Here is a 20,420-nt window from a genome sequence, read left to right as displayed (position 1 = left end):
AGATTATTAATTTTGGTTGTTTGGGAATTGTTGCAATTAAATCTATTACGAATCACGTAATTTTCTATCCACATTTACCGACCACTGAGCACAGAGAGGCAATTGGACACCATTTCATTTTGAAAACATCTCCATATTTATCGGCCATTGAACACGGAGGGGCAATTGGACACCCAACAATCTATTCAACCATATCCCCCACATTTACCGGCGTTTAGCATGGAAGGGCAATTGGGCACCTTAACAATATATCGATAACATTCCCACATTTTCCGGCCTACAAGGACGAAAGGTCAATTGAGCACCTAAACACACGATGCATACCCGAAACATACAAGTACTTTTAAATTACCAGACAATTTGTCCAAAACCATGATAATGCAATGTGATGCATGAATTTACAAATATTCTACTTTACCCAAAACTCAATTTAATTGCACAAGAATCCAATAAGTAAAAACTAATAAAATATTCTATTTTCCATGACTCCAAATCTTTCTCATTACCAACAATAAATCCATGCAAAATATTAATTTTACATCCCTCCAACATTCCCAAATTTTCACACGATTCATATTCCATGAATCCTCAATAATATTATCATAAATCAAAAATTCATCCCACTCACACATATTCAAGGAAAATCAATTGAAATTTCAACATAAAGTACCAATTAGTTCAAACACTCTTTTAAACTAAAAATCTCAAATCTAGGGTTTCAAAAAAATTGAGAGTTTCCCTTATTTCTTTATTAAATCCACAAATCATCAAATATTATTCATCAATATGTCAAAACATTCAAGACATTTCAAAATTTTGAGTAAAAACCTTAGTTTTGTACATTAACAACCTTCCATCAAAGTTTTCTAACTCCTAACAACCCATAATCCCAAAATGTTACAAAATCACACCAAATCATAAATATATGGAGTTAAAAGAATCTCCTACCTCAAGAATAAGAGCAAACAACGAAGACCTAAGCAAGAACTTTGACAAAATCGCAATCCAATCGGTAAAAATCAAGATCTCCACGTAGTCTTCGTCTTTTACAAGAGGTTTAGGCTTGGATCTTGGTGAAAAGTAAGATATTTAGAAAGAGAAAATTAGGGTTTTCAGAGTTAAGGAGAAAGGAGAGGAAGAGAAAAAGAAAAAGTAAAAGAAATTATCTAAAATGCAACTTTTAAGTTGCTAATATTGTGCAGACCGCTCGAGCAAACTTTCCACCTCTCGAGAGGTGAACTCAAGCTCTTAGCATTTTTGTCTGCAGAGCAAAATACTGGATGCACCCTCTTCACCGGTCGAGCAGTAAACCAACCGCTCGAGCTGTCACCCAGGACACAACAAGTCACACAACTCATCTACTAAGGCACTCCTAGCACATTAACCTTATTTCCATATGTAACTATTTAAGTAAATACTTTCATTTAACATCTTACATTTATATTTCATTTACTTAAGTTTACAATGTAAATAAGAAAATACCCCTATTTGGATTCATAGAAAAATACAAAAAAAAAAAAAAAAATCAAAATCCAATTAAATCAAAAAATGATTCTCCCAGTTTTAGTACGAAAATAATTTTCTGACTGAAATTTCTAAGTTTAACGTTGAAGTAAAGTGGTTAATACCTCGTAGAAAAATCTCATAAAATCAAATTAGACTATTTAATATATAAGGAAAAATTACCGCCAAAAATTATTTTCTAAATCACAAATTTTGAAAAATCTAATTTTTACACTTAGAAAATTTTCAAACAAAGTCCAATCTTTGATAGAAAATTTTTTTAATACAACCATCTTTATATGAACAAGAACAAAGGTCGGATCTCGACCCGAACCGTTACAAGTTGGCGAGATGTGTTCTTTATTGAAAGTTAAGTCTTGCACAAATAGTTATTTCGGAACCCTTAATTGGATAGGTTGTATTCGAACCTTAGGTGGTTTTATTGTGATAAGATTAGAGGAGGTCATGAGCAAGACCCTTATTTTTACCATCTCTTTTGATGTCCTCAATTGGTGCTACACGGTATGTAACTGTTGTAGGCATCTAGGGTCAGGTCTACAAAGCAGCAAAAGATTGGGCATACCGAATAATTCAAATCCAATTTTTACAGTTGGGAGGATGAAATCTCTTTAAGAGATTTTTATATTACTAACATCTAACTTTGTAAACCTTTTATTTGTTACTTGAATATCATGCTTCATTACCTATTATAATTGTAATTGTATATTGGACTATGAAAAAAGAACAAGCTGTGTATGCGTTTACTGGGCATTTCAAACTTATGGCGTTTTATGTCAGGTATTGAAGACTATTAGCCAGTCGAAGGCGAGGCTGAAGCATTTGAGGACATATGGCTACCCTAGAAGAATTAGATACTAGTTTTGTTAAGTCCCTTTTGTAACCCTGTTTGGGATTATAAGTGTTAAAACTCTTGATGTAATTAAGACATACCTTTTGTAACTAGTATTTTGCTTGTATATCTATATATATCTTTTGTAACTTATCCTTATATTCTGTCAACTCATGTAGACCTTATATTAATACTTTGTTAGGATCTATCAAAAATGTAGTTTTGTTATCTAAGGAGATTGGATTTAGAAGAGAGATTATTTTGACTCCTCTTATCTTTCTTGGGATACTTGATTTTTGATCAAAAGACTCATTAGTGACGTTTCCTACATTCATAACTTTAGAAAAATCCTATAATTATTTGTTAATATATTCTTTGATATTTTTGATCTTTAGGCGTTGCAGAGATAGTGATTTTATTTCTATCCAAAATCCATTCAAGGAATTAAGGGTGCTCATGAACCCAATCAATCCGCCAAATTCAACCGACCAAACCTAATTCACCCGCTTTTAAACGGTTTTGATAGTATAGGCAAACAGATACGGATGAAGATTTTCTAAATCTGCCTATGTTTAGATAGATGGTGGATGAGAGGCCACCTGACTCAACCCGATTCGCTAACTCCTTTAAGAAAATGATGTTATATTTTTTATGCTTTGTATGTTTAAAAAATGACATTTTATTTAGTAGTAATATTGACTACTTATAAAATATGAAATTTTGGCCTTTATTTTAATTATAAAAAATGAATAATAAAAAAATTTGGACTCAAATAAGACCCAAAATAATAATAAAAAAAAATTGCTCTAAAATATATATTTTTTTTTATTTTAAACATAAAACAATAAAGTCCAAATCGCCAAATCAATTCGCATCCATATGCTAACACGCACAACCCGCTCAATTCCCATCCACTAACTAAAAAGAATAAATACATATTGATTTTTTTTAATTCGCCTAAATATGGACAGATGACGAATGGGAGGTCACCCGACCTCACCCGATTTGCGAGTACCCCTTACAAAAAAAACGCTTAGTTATGGTCATTTTCTCCCACCCCACTCCGCACCCACATTTCCCGCCCAACCCTGATTAAGAAGTAGGACAAGTGTCACGCCCCGAGAATTTCTGTGACGCGAGCAGCAGCATTTGAAGTGCCCAAATGTGCTGGAAGGTTCCGGAAGAAGCAAGAGCGGGCTAGAGTATGCTGGAAGACTCTAGAACGGGATGGAGGGGTCTAAAGTGGCCTGGAAGATTCCAGAAAGTGGAAGAACCTTGGAGTGTCCAGAGGAGTCTGGATGGGTCTGGAACATCCTAGAATATCTTGGAGAAGCCTACCATGTACTAAACTAGTGTAGAGAGTTCTAGAATGTAGTAGGAGGGTAGTTGTTCTAGATAGTTCTATGGAAAGTTCTAGATGAGAGTTTGTAGCCCTTGGATCAAAATGATCCTAGCCGTCCATTAGGGAGGAGGATGGCTATATAAGGGTGAGGGGTCTCATTTGTTAGGCATCGAATGCTGGGGATCTAGGAGAGCTCTAAGAGTGAAACACTTGTGAGTGTAAGTGTGAGTGTGAGAGCCTTGTAAAGCTTTGTACACGACTATACTTGTAAATTCAACTTGTATAGTGAAGGCATTTCTTCCACCTAAACTTTGTGTTCAAGTTAGTGTGGTTGAGTGGGTGAGGCTGACTTAGGTGCAACCAAGAGGGTTGATAGGCATCTAAGGCCGCACGGTTGGCTTAGAAAATCTAAGGCCGTGACACAAGGCAGGTTTTGTTTCCCCTACTCCAATTATGTTTATTAAATATATTTATATATAATATATATATATATATATATAATTTATTTATTTTTCATTGTAATAAAGTTAAAATAATAAAATATTATATTTAATATTTATTTTTATTTATTTATTTTTAATCTTATAAAAAAATTTACATTAAATATAAATTATTTATAATTTTTTTTAATAATTTTATTTTTTAATTTATAAAATTAACTCGACTCCCACTCCGCTTCCAACGCTCCCAACTCATGATACAGGACGAAAATAGATTTCTATAAACTCGTTCCAAAGTCAACTTGTGACCATCCTATATACACTAGTGAAATCCCTTCGGATCAGACCAACTCAGTGAGGTATCATAATCAAGCGGTTACAGACAAATTAATATCAAAATATTATTATCATGAGGGCGACCACTTCCTAACATCTCACCACGAATTCATAAATAAACACTAAACCAAAATGCACTGTACTTTTCTCAGTCGCTGTTCGTTGTTTTCTAAGTTCAGATCTCACCTCTTTCTCTTTCCCTCCACTTTCTCTCTCTACCCCTCTTCTCTCTCTATCTCTCTATATATATATATACAAGCATGTATGTATGAATCAAAGGCATAGAGTTCTCCGATCCACTTCGATGGTATGCATTACAATCCGAGAGCTCGACGGTCCGATTCGAGCTGGTTCGTGGACGATTGAGAGGTATTGAAATTTGGTTTTGAAGTGTTGAGTTTTAGAGAGAGAGAGAGAGCGAGAGAGAGATGTATAAGAATCAGCTGCAAGAGCTGGCTCAAAGGAGCTGCTTCAATTTGCCTTCGTACATGTGCATAAGGGAAGGTCCCGATCACGCGCCGCGCTTCAAGGCGACTGTGAATTTCAACGGCGAGACCTTCGAGAGCCCTAGCTTCTGCACCACTCTCAGGCAGGCCGAGCACTCGGCGGCCGAGGTGGCTCTCAATGCGCTGTCGAGTCGAGGGCTGTCGCATTCGCTCGCCGCCAGGATACTGGTGAGTCAGTGTTTGTGTATGATTTCTTTCTTGATGTTAGGGTTTGCTCTTTGTTCTATTTGAATTTCTGTCGAAATAAGTTAATGCTGTCACTTTTGCCTGCATTAATGGTGATTTGGTAAATCAATGAGTAGTGAATTTGTGTTGAAATTGAAAACACAGGGGGAATTAGCAATGCTAATGTGGACAATGTGCTGGTGAAGTTGTATGTTTTGTGTTCCGGTAATCGAGCGCTTGTTTGAATACCCTATTGCATTAATTTCGGTTAAAAATTAAGTGAATGCTCACTTTTGGCCTGATTTGGTGGTCATTAGGTGAATCAATGAGAAAAGAATTGGAGATACTTTCTTTTTCTTTTGCTTCTTTTTTTCTAAGTGAGAATTAGCACTGCTAGTGTGTGTGTTCGTAATCAAGCAATTGTGATAATAGCCTACTGCAACTGCATGTAAAAAAAGGTTGTTGCCAATCAAATATGTACAAGTATATATGCGTGTAAAAGGTTGTCACCAGGGATGGACCGAGGGGGACTAGTAGTATTTGTTATGAATATTTATAAACTATGTAAAAGAAAATTGTTAGGTTATTCTTATCCAAGCAACAAAGATGCCTTCCAAGGTAAAAACAAATTATTTTAACAATTGAGTGAGACAGTCTTGAATTAGACGGTCTATGCCTTCAAAATTTAGTAATTGAGTTATCAGCACTTCTTGTTCTTGAGAAGAAAGGCACTGATCTAAAAATGAAAATAAATTATTAAGAAGGCAAGGTAAATGATACGGGTCTAGTAATTCGTGAGTGGAAATTTAGAGGCCAGTGTCAAGAAGCAATAAGAATATCTTTAAGTTTTTGTTGGATGGCAACTACCTACCATTGAAGGCCCTTGGAAGTACTGTACTTTTGTAGCACTAACAATTTGACTGGCTTTCATCTATTATACAAGTGGCATTTGCAGAATAACAATTAGTATTTGATTTTTATGCCCTTACAGACTCCATCAGTTGCCCTAATTGCCGCCATGATGTGGCATTTCCAGTTGGATTGTTTGGAGGGTTGAAGAAGTAAAAAATTAACTGAAGTAGTTTATTTGCTATGTTGCACATTCTATTGGAACCCAGAGCAACGATGAGATCAATTCGTCGAGGTAACCTTAACAAGTATAAAAAGGTGGCAGTATTAGTATTGTTGAACTACTGATGAAACCAAGTATTGTTTGCTGTTTTATAGAAAGTAAACATGTAGTTTGTAAAGATAGTTTTTCTTTTCTTTTCTTTTTTTTCCTTTTTTTTTTTATATTTATCAAAAAAAGATAGTTTTTCTTTTTGCATTTTTTACAGGATAGTTTATATAAATTCAGTGTTACTTGACTTGTAAATAGTGTGCTGGTGTGAAAATATAATGATGGATGTAACACAATATAGATGTAATATTATCTTTTGTTGAAAAGAGTGGTGGAGCTCCTCACAAGTATGGCTACAGACACAAGATACAACGATTTTGGAAAAATTAAGATATGGGCACAGCAGGGATATGACCACCCCCCCCCCCCCCCCCCCCCAAAAAAAAAAAAAAAAAAAAAAACACTAGTTTATATATTTTTTAATTGTTGTCTATGTCAATAGAAATTTAGGGCACAAAAATATAAGACACATCGATGTATATGTGGATGTATACTTATTTTCCCATTTTTCCCGCTCTTTGTTTCCATATAGTTTACTTTAACCCCAAATCAAATTGTCTACAATTAAAAAAAAAAAAACTACAAATGTGTCCTAAGGTGTGTCCAAACACAGGACATGTGTGTCTGTGAAGTTTTCCCAGCATGCCTTGCAAAAAGTTGACAGTTAAAAAAATTGACACGCCACGTGGCATGTTTGACTCGTGGACACGAGTGTTTGGTTTGTGTCGGTGTATGATATGTGTCAGATATGGAAATAGCGCCCATTTTGAAATGTCTGTGCTTCCTAGCCTCCTAGAGTATTATATTTTTATATATTGTATTTAAAATCGAGTTTAATGCAACACATACAGCTGGTGTAGCTTTGAAAGGTACAGTTTGGGGATGCTTTTACATCCCATTTGGTTTTCATGATATACTTTCAATGGCATAATTGATGGAGGAATCCATTTTTGCCTGAAACTGTTATTTGGATTACCTTTATGCCTTGGCTAGTGTAACTTTGCTGACTCTAGTTTCATTGGTATAATGTAATGAATGATATTGAAATATAGGTGTAGGTCCATTTTTGTTTGTTTTTGGAAACCTTAGGACCTATGAAGCATGGGTGCTGGTACAGATAGTAGTATGGGTACGTTACGGTTACGTTGATACGGCAAGATCTAAAAAAAAAAGATACAGGTATGGCTAGGGTACGCCAATAAATTTTTTATTTTGTATAATTTATAGTTTCATATTCAACCTACAATCAAAGTTCAATACTAAAACTAAAAGGAGAAATTATGAATCAAAAGAGAAATCATAGTTTAACAATATCAATATCTATGAAGTACCGACACGCCTCCTAAGGTTGCGTATCAGAGTCCGACACATGTCAAACACCGGCACGTCGTTAGACGTGTCCTCTTTTTTTTTTTCTTTTTTTTTTCATGTCAAACTTGTCTGGACACTCCATCGACATGTTTGAGACACACCTGAAGCTTTTTGAAACCCTAGCCTCAAAGAAAGAGAGAGACAGAGAGAGAGAAGAGAGAGAAGTCCTTGAATCGAAACTCCGTAGTCTATGTTCAGAGACATGCTTGAGACGAGATCCATCTGTGACACAGGGATGAGAGAGAGAAAGGGAAGAAAACAAAACAAAGCTTCTACTGTGATGAAACCAATGCTTCTACGGGATCCATTTACGACACAAGGATGAGAAAGAGAGAAGAAAACATCCTGCTGCAATACAAAGAAGGGAGAGAGAGAGAGTGGAGAAGAAAAACAAGAAGACCAAGCTTTCTTTTGTTCCTGCTATAACCAATGTTTCTTTACTTTGTCTTGCAAGAAAAGGGTTAATGCTTATAAAAGCTGCCTGTACCAGCTAATAAAGCTCACCTTTTCACCTATCAGTCAAAAGGTCAGAACAGCTAGCATCCACCAACTAATTAAATGGTCAAAATAACTATTTCAAAATATTTATATTTATATTTATATTTTTTTTGTGTTGATCATTGTGTGCCACGTGAGTGTGGGTGATTTTATAATGTTTAAATTTTTAGTTAATGTTAAATTATATTTTTTTTTTCATAATTTTAAAAATATATTTATATATATGAGGTATATCACAAAAATAAATATTTATATTTTTAACGTGTCCTTAGCGTGTCGTGTCCCTCATTTTTTGAAAATTAACGTGTCGGCGTATTCATGTCGTGTGCGTGTCGTATCATGTGTCCATGTTCGTGCTACATTGACCAATACCAAAGCAAAGTCCATATGCTAATTTAATACCATTAAATAGGAGAAATTACAAAACAAAATTTCATTTCAAAAGCAAGCTAAACAAAATTTGAAAACTTGAAGTTTCAATTTTCATTTCTATTAACTTCATTATTGAATAATACATTTTTCATCTCTGGCATATCAAGTAAAGGATTTGCAATTTCAAGTAAATTAGAACTCTCTAATAAATTAAACATATCTCCACTAATGTTCTATAGTTTGGTGTACCCCCGATGTACCCATTTCGTGCTCATGAAGTACCCACAAAGTACCCAACTGCCAAAGGATGTATAAAGAGTACCTTGTACATATTTCGAGTACCCAGTATGCATGCAGCCCTATCAGTACGAGTACCAATACCCGATAAGTACTCGGAACGAGTACCGCAACATTTTTGGAGTACCCGTGCTTCGTAGCTTAGGACTTTTGTATCCCTTGAGAGTTTCTGTTGTTTCAATTCTCTTGTATATTTTGGGGAATCAAAAGATAGTTAGTTGTCATGCATGCATCTCCATCATATGTCTCTGACAATTACTACTTATAAAGTTTCGGCAGTAATGATGACTGCCATATCTTATTGCTAAACAACTAGGGTTTTCGTCATCTTCCAATGCAGGTGGAGAGAAACAAGGTATTCCACTGATTTGGTCCTCAGATTGATGTACTCATATCAGCAAATCTTGACCTTGAACTAGAAAATAGATTACGGCTGACAAAACAAGCTTGAAGTGGTTTGACATCAAGGATAATTTGTTATAACCTTGTTGAGTGGTTATAATTTTATTTGTTAGTGAAATTATGGTGAATATTGATGTCCTGGTCAGCATTACCACATAAATTAGCAGGGTGCTATTGTTTTGTTCTATGATGATTGTTTACTTTTAACTGAACTTTTCGTTTTCACTTCAAACAATAATTTAAGCTGATGACCAAGTAGTATTTGTTAGTTCAGGTTCTGAAAGTGGTTTTACTAGTCTAAAACCTTTACCTGGCATCTCAGATCTTATTAGTTACATCATATTTGCATATGGTAACATCTTGTCATAATTCAGGTTGACTGTGCTACCCTTTTTCCTTTTTTCCAACTAAATAGGGTGGTTCTTGATTGGACAATTAACAAAATTTTCATTTTCTGGACTTTACCTATATGTCTATATTGGCCAACTAAAATAGCCAGATTAAAATTTTTAAAGGCGAATACATAATGCGAGGTGTTTTACCTCTCATGAGGCAAAGCGTAAGCCTTAACACACTGAGGCTTAAGCATTTCAAATTTCTAGTTTTTATATTTAGAATAAATGAAATATTTTAAAATAGTAAATAAATATTAAAAAAATTAAATATAAAGGTGTAAGTGCTTTTCTCCTTAAGGTGTCAAACATTTCACTGCAGAAAAGGCAGTTTGCTTTGCCCTTATTGAAAGAGAAATTAGCATTCTTAGCTTTCGTGATTGAGCTTCTCACTTTAGTATTCACTTTTTGTTCTCTCTTTATTGGTCATTTCCCTATGGAATATAGTTGCAAAGGTTTTCTTTTTTACTTTTTGTGTTTTATGTTTAAACCATTTACTAAGTTTGACAAGAGTTTAAGTCAAGCTCGTCATATATGTTCTCCTCATATGATTCTGCACAAAAGGCATACAAGGCACATGCCCCAAACTATGATGCATAAGCCTTTGGGAGTATAGCCTAAAAATCAAAGCCTTGATGTGTTTTCCTTTGGCCTTGTCTCGAAGCGAGCCTCAGTAAAGCCTTTTAAAACTTTGAGCCAAACAAGCATTGCTTGTCCAGAATGTACTGTTTTATGTAATTCTATGACATGTTCCATTTTCCTGATACATACTTGCATTGATTATTTGAGCATGATCGTGGTTTTAAAGTTTGACGATGTAGAATACCCATTGTCGAATGACTGGGATTTTGTACGAGCCCAAATTGTTGGTTGGACTAAAGTTTGCCACCATACAGATTATATATAAAGTCAAATCTAAGATATTTTGATAGAGCGAGTGATGTGAACTGGCTATAGTGGTTGCCAATATGTACATACAGACAAATATATCTTTTTATTTTTATTTTTTGGTACATCATAAGAACATCAGGAAGAACTACTAACCTAAGGGAAAGGGGAAATAGTGGCAGGAATACCCACAATAGGCTCGAAACTGAGGCCAGCAACCTGGTGAAAGGATGCCGGGACCACTGGGCCATCCCTTTCACATCTCAAATATATGTATCCTATGTCTCTATTTATGATTCACAAGGCATACCCATTGATTGCCATGTCTATGACTGGATAAATATGTTGTAGCATGATACCATTGTAAGTTTCAGTCAAATTGTTGTCCCTATTATAATTCAATGCCCTATGCTGAGACTTAATTCCCCAATATGTTTAATTTACCATTCTTACAGCTATTCTGCTAGTCATCTGTCTATAGCCTAACTAAATCTTGCAATTGACAGGATGAGACAGGGGTCTACAAGAATCTTCTGCAGGAAGTTTCACAAAGAGTTGAAGCATCTTTGCCAATATACACCACTTTCCGAACAGGCCTTGGACACCTACCTGTCTTCAGTTGTACTGTAGAGTTGGCTGGCGTTAGATTTACTGGTGAACCAGCCAAGAACAAGAAACAAGCAGAAAAGAATGCAGCTATGGCAGCTTGGTCATGTCTAAAACTATGTAAGTCCTCCTTACTTGTATTCTCACTAGTGGGTGTGTACCCACCCGATAGGTGTGCTGTTAAATCTATAAAATATATATTTTAATTTAAAAATATATATGTTGTGTGCTACTGAAGTGGTAAATATGTTATTTTCTTTACCTAAGGTCATGGGTTCAAACCTCATTCGCCTCAATATATAATTTTTTGTTGAAACAACTATTAGAGCGGTATTTTAGGAAAATAAAAAATACCAGACATTTTTATGTCAAACACCATGAGAAGCCCTCACATAGTAGTATAGACTGGCATCGCGTGTGCAACTCAAAAAAAAAAAAAAACATTATAAGAATAATGACAAAGAAAAATGCACATATAGTGTGTGTGCTCAAGTGGTAGGAGAATTCATTATTAAACCCATGGTCATGGATTTGAGGCCCGTCCTCCTCTTCGCATTATTTTTACAAACACTCCAAATATAGTGGTATTTTGAGAAAACCCAAAATATGACACACATTTGTGTCAACACCACTAGCAACCTTCACTTTATAATAGTATAGTATAGTATAGTATAGATAGATAGATAGATAGATAGATAATAAAACCATGGTCATGAGTTCGAGGCTTGTCCTCCTCTTTGCATAATTTTTACAAAAACTCCAAGTATAAGGGTATTTTGGGAAAACCCAAAATATGAGACATATTTATGTCAATACCACCACCAGCCTTAACTTTATAATAGTACAGATAGATAGATAGATAGATAGATAGATAGATGTACATGAAAACATATGCCAAATCCTGATTTTGGATATTATTTATGGAGATGTTATGAAAATATTGGCAAAATGTCTAGAATCCAATTAGATGAATAACAAAGTAACATGTGTTGAAAATAAAGAATCATTCAATAGTTCCAAATTACTTGGGACTATCAGAAATATTTTCCTGGAAATTTTTTATTTTTTACTTTTGCCAAATCCATGAAATATTCAATTATTGGCCCCTCAATTGTTTTTTTTTCATTCACTGGGGTCCTTCCAGTTGTTTTTTTGTTTTTCACTCGCCATAGCCCCTCAAATTCAACCACTCCAGCTTTGCTCCTGCTTGAACAATTCCTGAATTCTCAAATATTTGAAGCTTTTCTTTGTCAATCAATCCATTGCTCATCTAGTTTTATGTATTCTGTAAAAGAAGAAAGATAATAATTTTTGTTAAAACGATGAACTTATTGTGAACTGATTGATCAATGGACGCTAAATCTATGCACATGCATACTATGGTAGTCAAACTTCCTTTGTTAATGAAACATTTTGATGCATACTTGAGTAGGTAAGCTTCCCCTACTGCCTCATGCACGTGCATCCGTGGAAGGAAATAATTAGGGTTTCACAGTGATATGATATGTCATCAACTTGTTTGGATGTGAAATTTCGTGTATGATTGCTATGAATCAATAACCAGAATAAGAGGAAAGTGTGGAGTGAGAGTAAATAAATTGTGTTACATGGACTCTTTTATTTCTCCCACAATATCCCGTGTCCACCGGATATGATATAGGTTAAGGGTGTGGGATATGTGTCCGACACTTATACCCAATTTAGACACTCAAATCCTTTAATTTGTGACAATACATGAAGCAGATGAAACTCACTTTTGTTAGTAAAACAATATTTTTAGCCTCTCACAGTAATTAGATATAAAACTTTTATATTTTTCTTGAATCTTATTTAATTTCTAGTATATTTTTACATAATTTAAAGCATCTTATCCGAGAATATTATATAATGTGCAATATGTATGGGCATATGACGTGTCCCCGTACCTATATCCAATTTTGGATATGTATCCCAAGATTTAAATTTATGGATGTCTGATGCTTGGATCCAAAACCCGCACCCAATACTCGTACCCGAATCCATGTAACATAGAATAAATGTACAATCATACAAATATAAGAAACTCACATAAGCAGGGGCAGAGCCAGGGATCTTCAATCAGGAGGGCCAAAAGAAAGACATGGGCAAAATTCGCACAAGCAAATGGTGGGTCGGGTCGAGTTTAAAAGGATTAAATAATTATTAAATATAAATCAATATAAGGCAATTAGCCCCATCAAAAATTATAGGAGACTAGTCGAAATTTAAACATGCTATTCACTTTTTGAAAGTCTATGGTCCTGTTTGGTGGAATTTATTTGGCTGTTTAGGGCTTCTTCTTTTTTCTTTTTTCTGTTTTTTTCTTAAGAATATATGCCAGAGTACGGTGCAACTTTTGCTTGCAGTTTATGACATAAAAAAATAAAAATAATTTAAATAAATTAAAAAGAGCTCATTATTAGAATGTTGGGGAGGAATGTTTCTAGCTTTGGTTTTTTTGAATTATCAACTTTAAACTTATAAGAAGCTACACCAAACCAAAGAGGCCTTTGTAATTATTTGAATACTATTCAATGGGCTTAAGCTCATAAAGTTTCTTAAGTGACCTATTTATCACCCCAAAAAAAAAAGGTTTCTCAAGTGATCTAATTAAAAAATTATAGAAATTTACATAAGAAATCAATTTTCTCTTGCAGAATTTAAGAAAAAATTTCTCCGCCTTAAAATATGATTTTATGCCAATTAAGTGGACTGTGTTCTATATTAAATTTTTTGAGGATCATATAACATGAGACATTTTGAAGGACAACCTTCATATAAAGTGAGAGTTCCAAATTTTGGGGGGTGCCGGATTGAGTTTGGAGACGCTGTTACATAGAATATGTTAGAATTTACCTACACCTACCACCACCTACTACCACACCTACTACACCTACCACCAATTTACCCTCACCTACTCCTCACCTACTACCCAAATCCTCTTCTATATAATAGGACTCCTTGTAATATCAATAATATAACATTAATATCAACAATCAATAATACAATTCTCTATTTCTCTTTATACATTAAATTTTACATGGTATCAGAGCTATAGGTTAAGCTCTTGGTGCTCTTCGCCTTCTGGCGGGCGGCAACTTTGCCTTAACCGCCCGCCAGACCTCAACCAATTGAAACCTCCAACACATACCTCCTCTCCAATCACCGCCAATAACCACTGCAGCAACTCAAACCACTGCTAGCTTGAATTGACGCCAACTCTTCTCGCAACCAGTGTTTCATTTCGGCCTACTGCAGATACAGATTGCATCTTCGTCAACCAAAGCTTCGTTTGTTTGCTCACTGCCCGCTGCTGCAACTCCGGGTACCGCCACCGTCTCTCTCTCTCTCTCTCTATAGAGAGTTGCAAATTCGAAATTCTGCGATTACTCCGAATCAAAACCAGGTGATACATATTACTTACGATAATTTTCATCAGCAAAAGCTGAAGGAAATAACCCATATGCGACTTACTGTAGCATGAAAAGCGAATTGGCATAAATTTTGTTTGCAACTATCTCTTTGATTTAATTCTTGGGAAAATGTCTAGTGGAGAGGTCAGAAAGGTCTCACGGGAAGACATACAACTGGTGCAAAATCTTATAGAGCGATGCCTACAACTTTACATGAGCCAAAAAGAAGTCGTGGATACTCTCTTGGTTCAGGCAAAAATAGAACCTGATTTTACTGAACTTGTTTGGCAAAAGCTTGAAGATGAAAATCGGGACTTTTTCAAGGCATATTATTTAAGATTGATGGTGAAGGACCAAATAATGCAATTCAACAGGTTACTTCAGAAACAAATTGCGCTGATGGATCAGATGTGCCCACCTGGAGTTGCTTCCATACCTATGTCTAATGGATCTCATGTCCCACCATTGCACCAGAACTCAGCCTACTATGCTCCAGAACATGTCGGACCGCCTCTGAAGGTGGAGAACATGCACCAACCTATCAATTCAAGTTTCCCCAACTCTTTTCCCAATGGTGGGTCATCATCACTAGACCCATGCATGCAAAATGCTGTTGATATGTCTGCTCATGCCAGAAGGATTGATGTTTCACCAAACATTTTTTTGGCTCAGAGCTCAACTGCGGGAATGATACAAGGAATGAATGGGGTGATGATCAAATCAGAAGCTGGTTATGCAGGCAATTCCTCGTACATGTTTGGTAATGAAGGCAATGTCCTTGAATCACGGCCTGCAATTGGGGACACATCTGTTTCATCTTTCCACTTTCAAACCCACAATCCTTTTTTTAATCAACCCACTCCCTCACTTTCTTTAAACCCCTCTTTCCCTCACATGGGCTTGTCCCCTCTCTCTCCTCCGTTTGATTTCAAAATCCATTATTTTTATTTATTTTCTCCAAACCATTTTCCTTATTTCCCCATCTTTCATTTTGATTTCAAATATATTTTTATTATTTCTTTCTTTATTTTTCTTTCACATTATTTTTTTATCTTTTTCAAATTCCATTCATACCATATAGCTTTGCACACCACACCATAATTTATTCATCTCAGGGATCAACCCCGATCACAATTTTACACACACACACACACAAAAAAAAAAAAAAAAAAAAAAAAAAAAAAAAAACAACAACAACAACAACAAACCAAAACACAACACCAAAAGATTTGTTTTCTTTTCTGCAGACGACCACCCACCGACCTCACTTCTTCGCCTATTCCGCCGGTCTTTTCTTCTTACCTCCGTCCTGGGCGGCCCTTGACGGTGTTGCCTCCGTGTTTCCCACTCCACTGGGCACGATCACACCACCCTGCTCCTCCACTACCGCATATGGCGTTCCTCCAAATCGGAACATAACGGTGGCCTTCCGCTTCAGCTCCTTATTTTCCGCCTTTAGCACACTTATCTCTGCTCGCGCATCCTTATACATGCGCTGGAGTAGAGCCAATTGGCCGTTTAAATGCTGCACCTCATTTGTCCTACTCTGCAGCCGGTGCGACAAGTTTGTGACTGCCGTCATCGTCTCCACACAGGACTTCAAAGTATACTGATTGGCTTCAATGTCAGTTTGCACTGCCATTTTTTGCTCCACAGACCGCATAGGAAAGTTCAACGGAGCAAACCCTGGGGCGCTTGGTTGAGGTTCACTGGCCCCCGCACCAGTTATCTCTCTTGTTGACTCGTTAAGGTCTGGAAAGAGAGTGAGCAGACCACGGGAAGACGAAGCCATTTTCTGGACAACAGAGTGTTACAGAGTGTCTCTCTCAGAAATCTCTCTCAGAAAACAGAGTGTTACAGAGTATCTCTCTCAAAAATCTCTATCAGACAACAGAGTGTTACAGAGTATCTCTCTCAGAAATCTCTCTCAGAAAACAGAGTGTTACAGAGTATCTCTCTCAGAAATCTCTCTCAGAAAACGAAGAGTTTTTCAGAGTTTTTCTAGCAGGTTTTTGTCTCTGCTTCCAAGCCTCAGCCTCCGCTTCGGTTTATAAAGACCATGACAAAGAGGCCGACACGCGTTCTGTCGATCACGTGCATCGCCGCGTGTCTGGCGCACCTTTTGATAGCACGCCTTTTTATGGATTGGGCACGCCTTTTGATGGCACGCCTTTTGAAAACATGGGCACGCTTTTTGATGGCACGCCTTTTGAAAAATTGGGCACACCTTTTGAGGGTGCGACTTTACAAGGGTCCGACAAGACTCTGTAAACTATCCCGACATTGATTCCGGTTAGTTTCTACAACGGTCCGACATGATCCCGTAAACTGTCTTCTACAACGGTCCGACATGACCCCATAAACTGTCTTCTACATCGGTCTGACACCGCCATCCAGTGTCCTCTACACCGTTATGACACCACCATACAGTGTCCTCTACAACGTTATGACACCCCCATACAGTGTCCTCTACAACGTTATGACACCCCCATACAGTGTCCTCTACAACGTTATGACACCACCATTCAGTGTCTTCACCAATGGTCTGACACGACCATACAGTGTCCCCTATCCTTTTTTATTTTTATGTATTTTCTTGTTTTGTAACTCTCTCCAAACTCAAGTTGGTTAGTTTCTATCCTCCTTGAGTTTGCGGGGGGCTGTTAGAATTTACCTACACCTACCACCACCTACTACCACACCTACTACACCTACCACCAATTTACCTTCACCTACTCCTCACCTACTACCCAAATCCTCTTCTATATAATAGGACTCCTTGTAATATCAATAATATAACATTAATATCAACAATCAATAATACAATTCTCTATTTCTCTTTATACATTAAATTTTGCAGAATACACAAATTTTTTGGAAGATTGCATGTATATAACATTGGAATTTATCAATAATTCCCCCCTCCGTCCCTGGTTCCAAGGTGGGGACCTTTTTTCCTTCCATTTTCGTGACGATACAGACTCATTGGTTCACAAGCTAGTTTTTTTTATTTTTACCTGTAAGTTTCCCTTGCACCATACAAAATTAAACTCAATTTCATTTATAAGCTCAAATAAATCATGAAGTGTCTATTTTTATCTTACGTTGACTTTGATCTATTCCCTTTTCTGGTTGTGCACAACCCAAATGTCAATGTAGAGAACTGTCCAACATCATTGTATTTGCGCAGATGTAACTTAAACACATGGTTCTGTGATTAACTTTTGAAAGTGTCATTTCTTTTATGGAACTAACATGCTTCTTTTATGTCTGTCCAGTAGCGCAAAAATCCGAGGGCTCATCAGAAAAGGTGAATAATGATGAGCAAGAGCACGTCACTGTAGCACGTGCTCTGCAGAGTTTTCTTAGGAAGGCAAAGATGTGTAATGTATCATTCCCAATTAAAATTCCAATTCAGAATCCAAGACCGTTGACCACACAGCCATCTCCTATGAGATCATCGAAGATCCTTCCTTTAATATGCTCCAAGACTGTTCCTCAGAGTAGACCCGTTATGACACCTGTAAGCAACAGCCCGATGTTCCCAAAGACAGGTTCACAAAGCAGACCTGTAACCGCTGATGCCCCCTTACCGTCTCCTGAAAGCCCTAGGGTCCGACCTCAGAAGTTCCCTGCAACTGGAGCAGAACCCTATATTCCTGTCCGGCATTTTAGGGGGCACTATGGCATTGCACCGCCAGTGACGATAAGAAACGCAATACCTGTTTTCTCTGCACCGCCACTGCCTCCTCCACTGAGCCAGTCCCCACAATTGAGGCTTCCACCGTCATGTATTGCCCCACCTGTCTGCATAAGGCAGGCAGTGCCAGTTTTGGCTGCTCCAGCTTGTGTTGAGGAGCAACCTATCTCTATCGTTCCTCCAACCCCAGTATCCGGCTCTTCCGCACAGATATAGAAGAGGAAGAGTGCAGTGCAGGACAACCGGCCGGAATCTGTGGTGATACAAGGCTTGCAAGGGCTAAAGATTTGATAGCAAGCACACGAGGTATTGAATTGCAAGAAAGGTTATTTAGGTTATGTTTGAAATATGGATTTAAGTAGTGATTTAGAAATTGAAAGAAAAAGGAAAAGGAAAATGTGCAAGAAATGGAGAAAAAATTTAGCTTATATTTCATTCACATTTTCTTCACATTTTCTTTTTTCTTTCTAGAACTCTACCCAAATTCATGATTCAAATACAACTTTTAAGGTTTTTTTATTTATTTTATTATTATTACATATTATGAGTTATATGAGAGTTTAGTTTTCTTCTTGAATTTCCTTTTGCTAGGAAGATGGAACTAATATAGCCTAAATGTGATTGATCTGGGGAAATCTTGTCTGGCTTGATGTTGGGCGGGTTCTCTGGGAAGAGTACCAACTAAATTTGAACCCCATTATACATAATAATAATAATAATAATAATAATAATAATGATGATAATAGTACAGATGTTAAAATGAATGAATGAGTTATAAACTATTATTGTTGCTTTCTGGATGGCTCCTGTTTGTTTTCTCTTGTAGTGAACGAGGAGGAAAATGCTATATTGACCTCAATGTTCCGAAAGACAGCCTTCTCTATATATACTATGACTCCACTTTCAAACTGAATTCCATACTAGAAAGGGGGCTCTTAGGGCAGATTTCAGTTTTTTAAATCGATGAATGCTTAGCCAGTCTAGGGTTGTGGTGGCGCATGCCCATCATCCAAAACAATACAATATGATGGAGGTGCTATTTGGCGTTGCATAAATGTGCGGATCATAGTTTATTTTAATTTGGGAGCCTGTATCATATTAGAGCTATTTGATGTAGTTTATTTGAGTTGTTTATAACTTTTTATTATTGGAGTCTCTATGTTAGACTATTTAATGTAGTTTGTACGTATAACTTATCGAACAGAAATTGCATAAATAAGCTGATTTTTAAAAGCTATGTAAGGGGATACTTTTAACTTATATTTTTGAATTATCAATTTTTAATTTGCAATAAGCTGAATCAAATAGCACTATTGTTTGGTTCAATTTCTGTTTACAGTTTGTTAGGCAGAAATAATTGAAAAAAAAAATAAATAATTAATTATCTAAAAGCTGATGAAAGGGTGTTTTTTATTTTTGTTTTAATTATTAATTTTTTACTTAAAACCAAACAAGTCCAGTGCTGTACGAGGCTCCAAGTTTGGGGCATGCATATGGGCAACCTAATTTTTGAATCGTAAAGGGCGTTTTAATCTAAAGATACCATCTAACTTATCTGGCAAAGTAGGCCTGTAAAATGAGTCTATTTGAATTAAGCTCATGTATAATTTATTAAAAATTTGTTTGAAATTCTCTTGATATATCTATTAACAAGTTAAAACTTGAAAACATATTGAAACATTTATCTTTTCGAGTCCAACTTGAACTCAACTTAACAAGCTCATGCACTCTGGGATTATTAATAATTAAGAAAAATAATATACATGTCTATTTTTTAAACTCATTTTCTAAACCCAATAATATATAAGTGAGATAATTGATTGATAATTGAAAAAGATAGGCGAGAGTTGTCTTACATATTCTAATTGATTATCACATTATTAGGTTTAGAAAGCAAAGTCCCATAACCTATTGATTATCCATTGGAAGAGCACCGTTTGGGGAGGGGGAGGGGCCGTCGGCGGCCAGTCACCTCCTCCTCTTTCCTCCTTCCCCTGGTTTGTCTTTGCTTGCTGTAAATAGGTTATGGGTGCTTGTCTTCCCACTTCTCTCCCTATATGGGAGGTTTTCTTCCCCTCTTGGTGGATGTTTTTGTTGGGCTTCCCTCTCCCCCTCCCGCCAAAGCTAGATCTACCTTTTTC

The 20,420-nt window shown here is 36.4% G+C and overlaps 2 protein-coding genes and 1 long non-coding RNA gene across 5 annotated transcripts; all 3 read left to right on the top strand.

Annotated features, from left to right (window-relative positions):
• The first annotated feature begins 3,863 nt into the window (after window positions 1–3,863).
• LOC114303563 (double-stranded RNA-binding protein 2) lies at window positions 3,864–19,516 on the top strand. Of its 3 annotated transcripts, none has more exons than XR_014337875.1 (4): window positions 3,864–5,145; window positions 11,049–11,268; window positions 17,858–18,585; window positions 19,106–19,516. XR_014337875.1 is itself a non-coding variant. In XM_082882880.1 (3 exons), the coding sequence occupies exons 1-3, from the start codon at window positions 4,900–4,902 to the stop codon at window positions 18,493–18,495; spliced, it is 1,104 nt and encodes a 367-aa protein (XP_082739006.1). In that variant the 5' UTR covers window positions 3,864–4,899; the 3' UTR covers window positions 18,496–19,061. The 3 variants fall into 3 exon arrangements, 1 of the variants encoding a protein (XP_082739006.1); XR_014337876.1 differs by lacking the exon at window positions 19,106–19,516 and adding an exon at window positions 18,871–19,061; XM_082882880.1 differs by lacking the exon at window positions 19,106–19,516 and having other exon boundaries at window positions 17,858–19,061.
• On the top strand, window positions 6,347–6,688 carry LOC145796998 (uncharacterized). The gene is made up of 2 exons (XR_014337878.1): window positions 6,347–6,454; window positions 6,485–6,688. It is a non-coding gene; the product is annotated as an uncharacterized LOC145796998 (long non-coding RNA).
• On the top strand, window positions 14,060–15,761 carry LOC114319781 (uncharacterized). The gene has a single exon (XM_082882881.1). The coding sequence runs from the start codon at window positions 14,709–14,711 to the stop codon at window positions 15,678–15,680; it is 972 nt and encodes a 323-aa protein (XP_082739007.1). The 5' UTR covers window positions 14,060–14,708; the 3' UTR covers window positions 15,681–15,761.
• Window positions 19,517–20,420: the final 904 nt, after the last annotated feature.

Source organism: Camellia sinensis, chromosome 8 (genome assembly GCF_055761805.1).
Source record: "Camellia sinensis isolate YWXY chromosome 8, ASM5576180v1, whole genome shotgun sequence".
NCBI lineage: Eukaryota > Viridiplantae > Streptophyta > Magnoliopsida > Ericales > Theaceae > Camellia > Camellia sinensis.
Note: the sequence above shows the minus strand (reverse complement) of the source record. Positions and strands in the feature narration are given on the sequence as shown.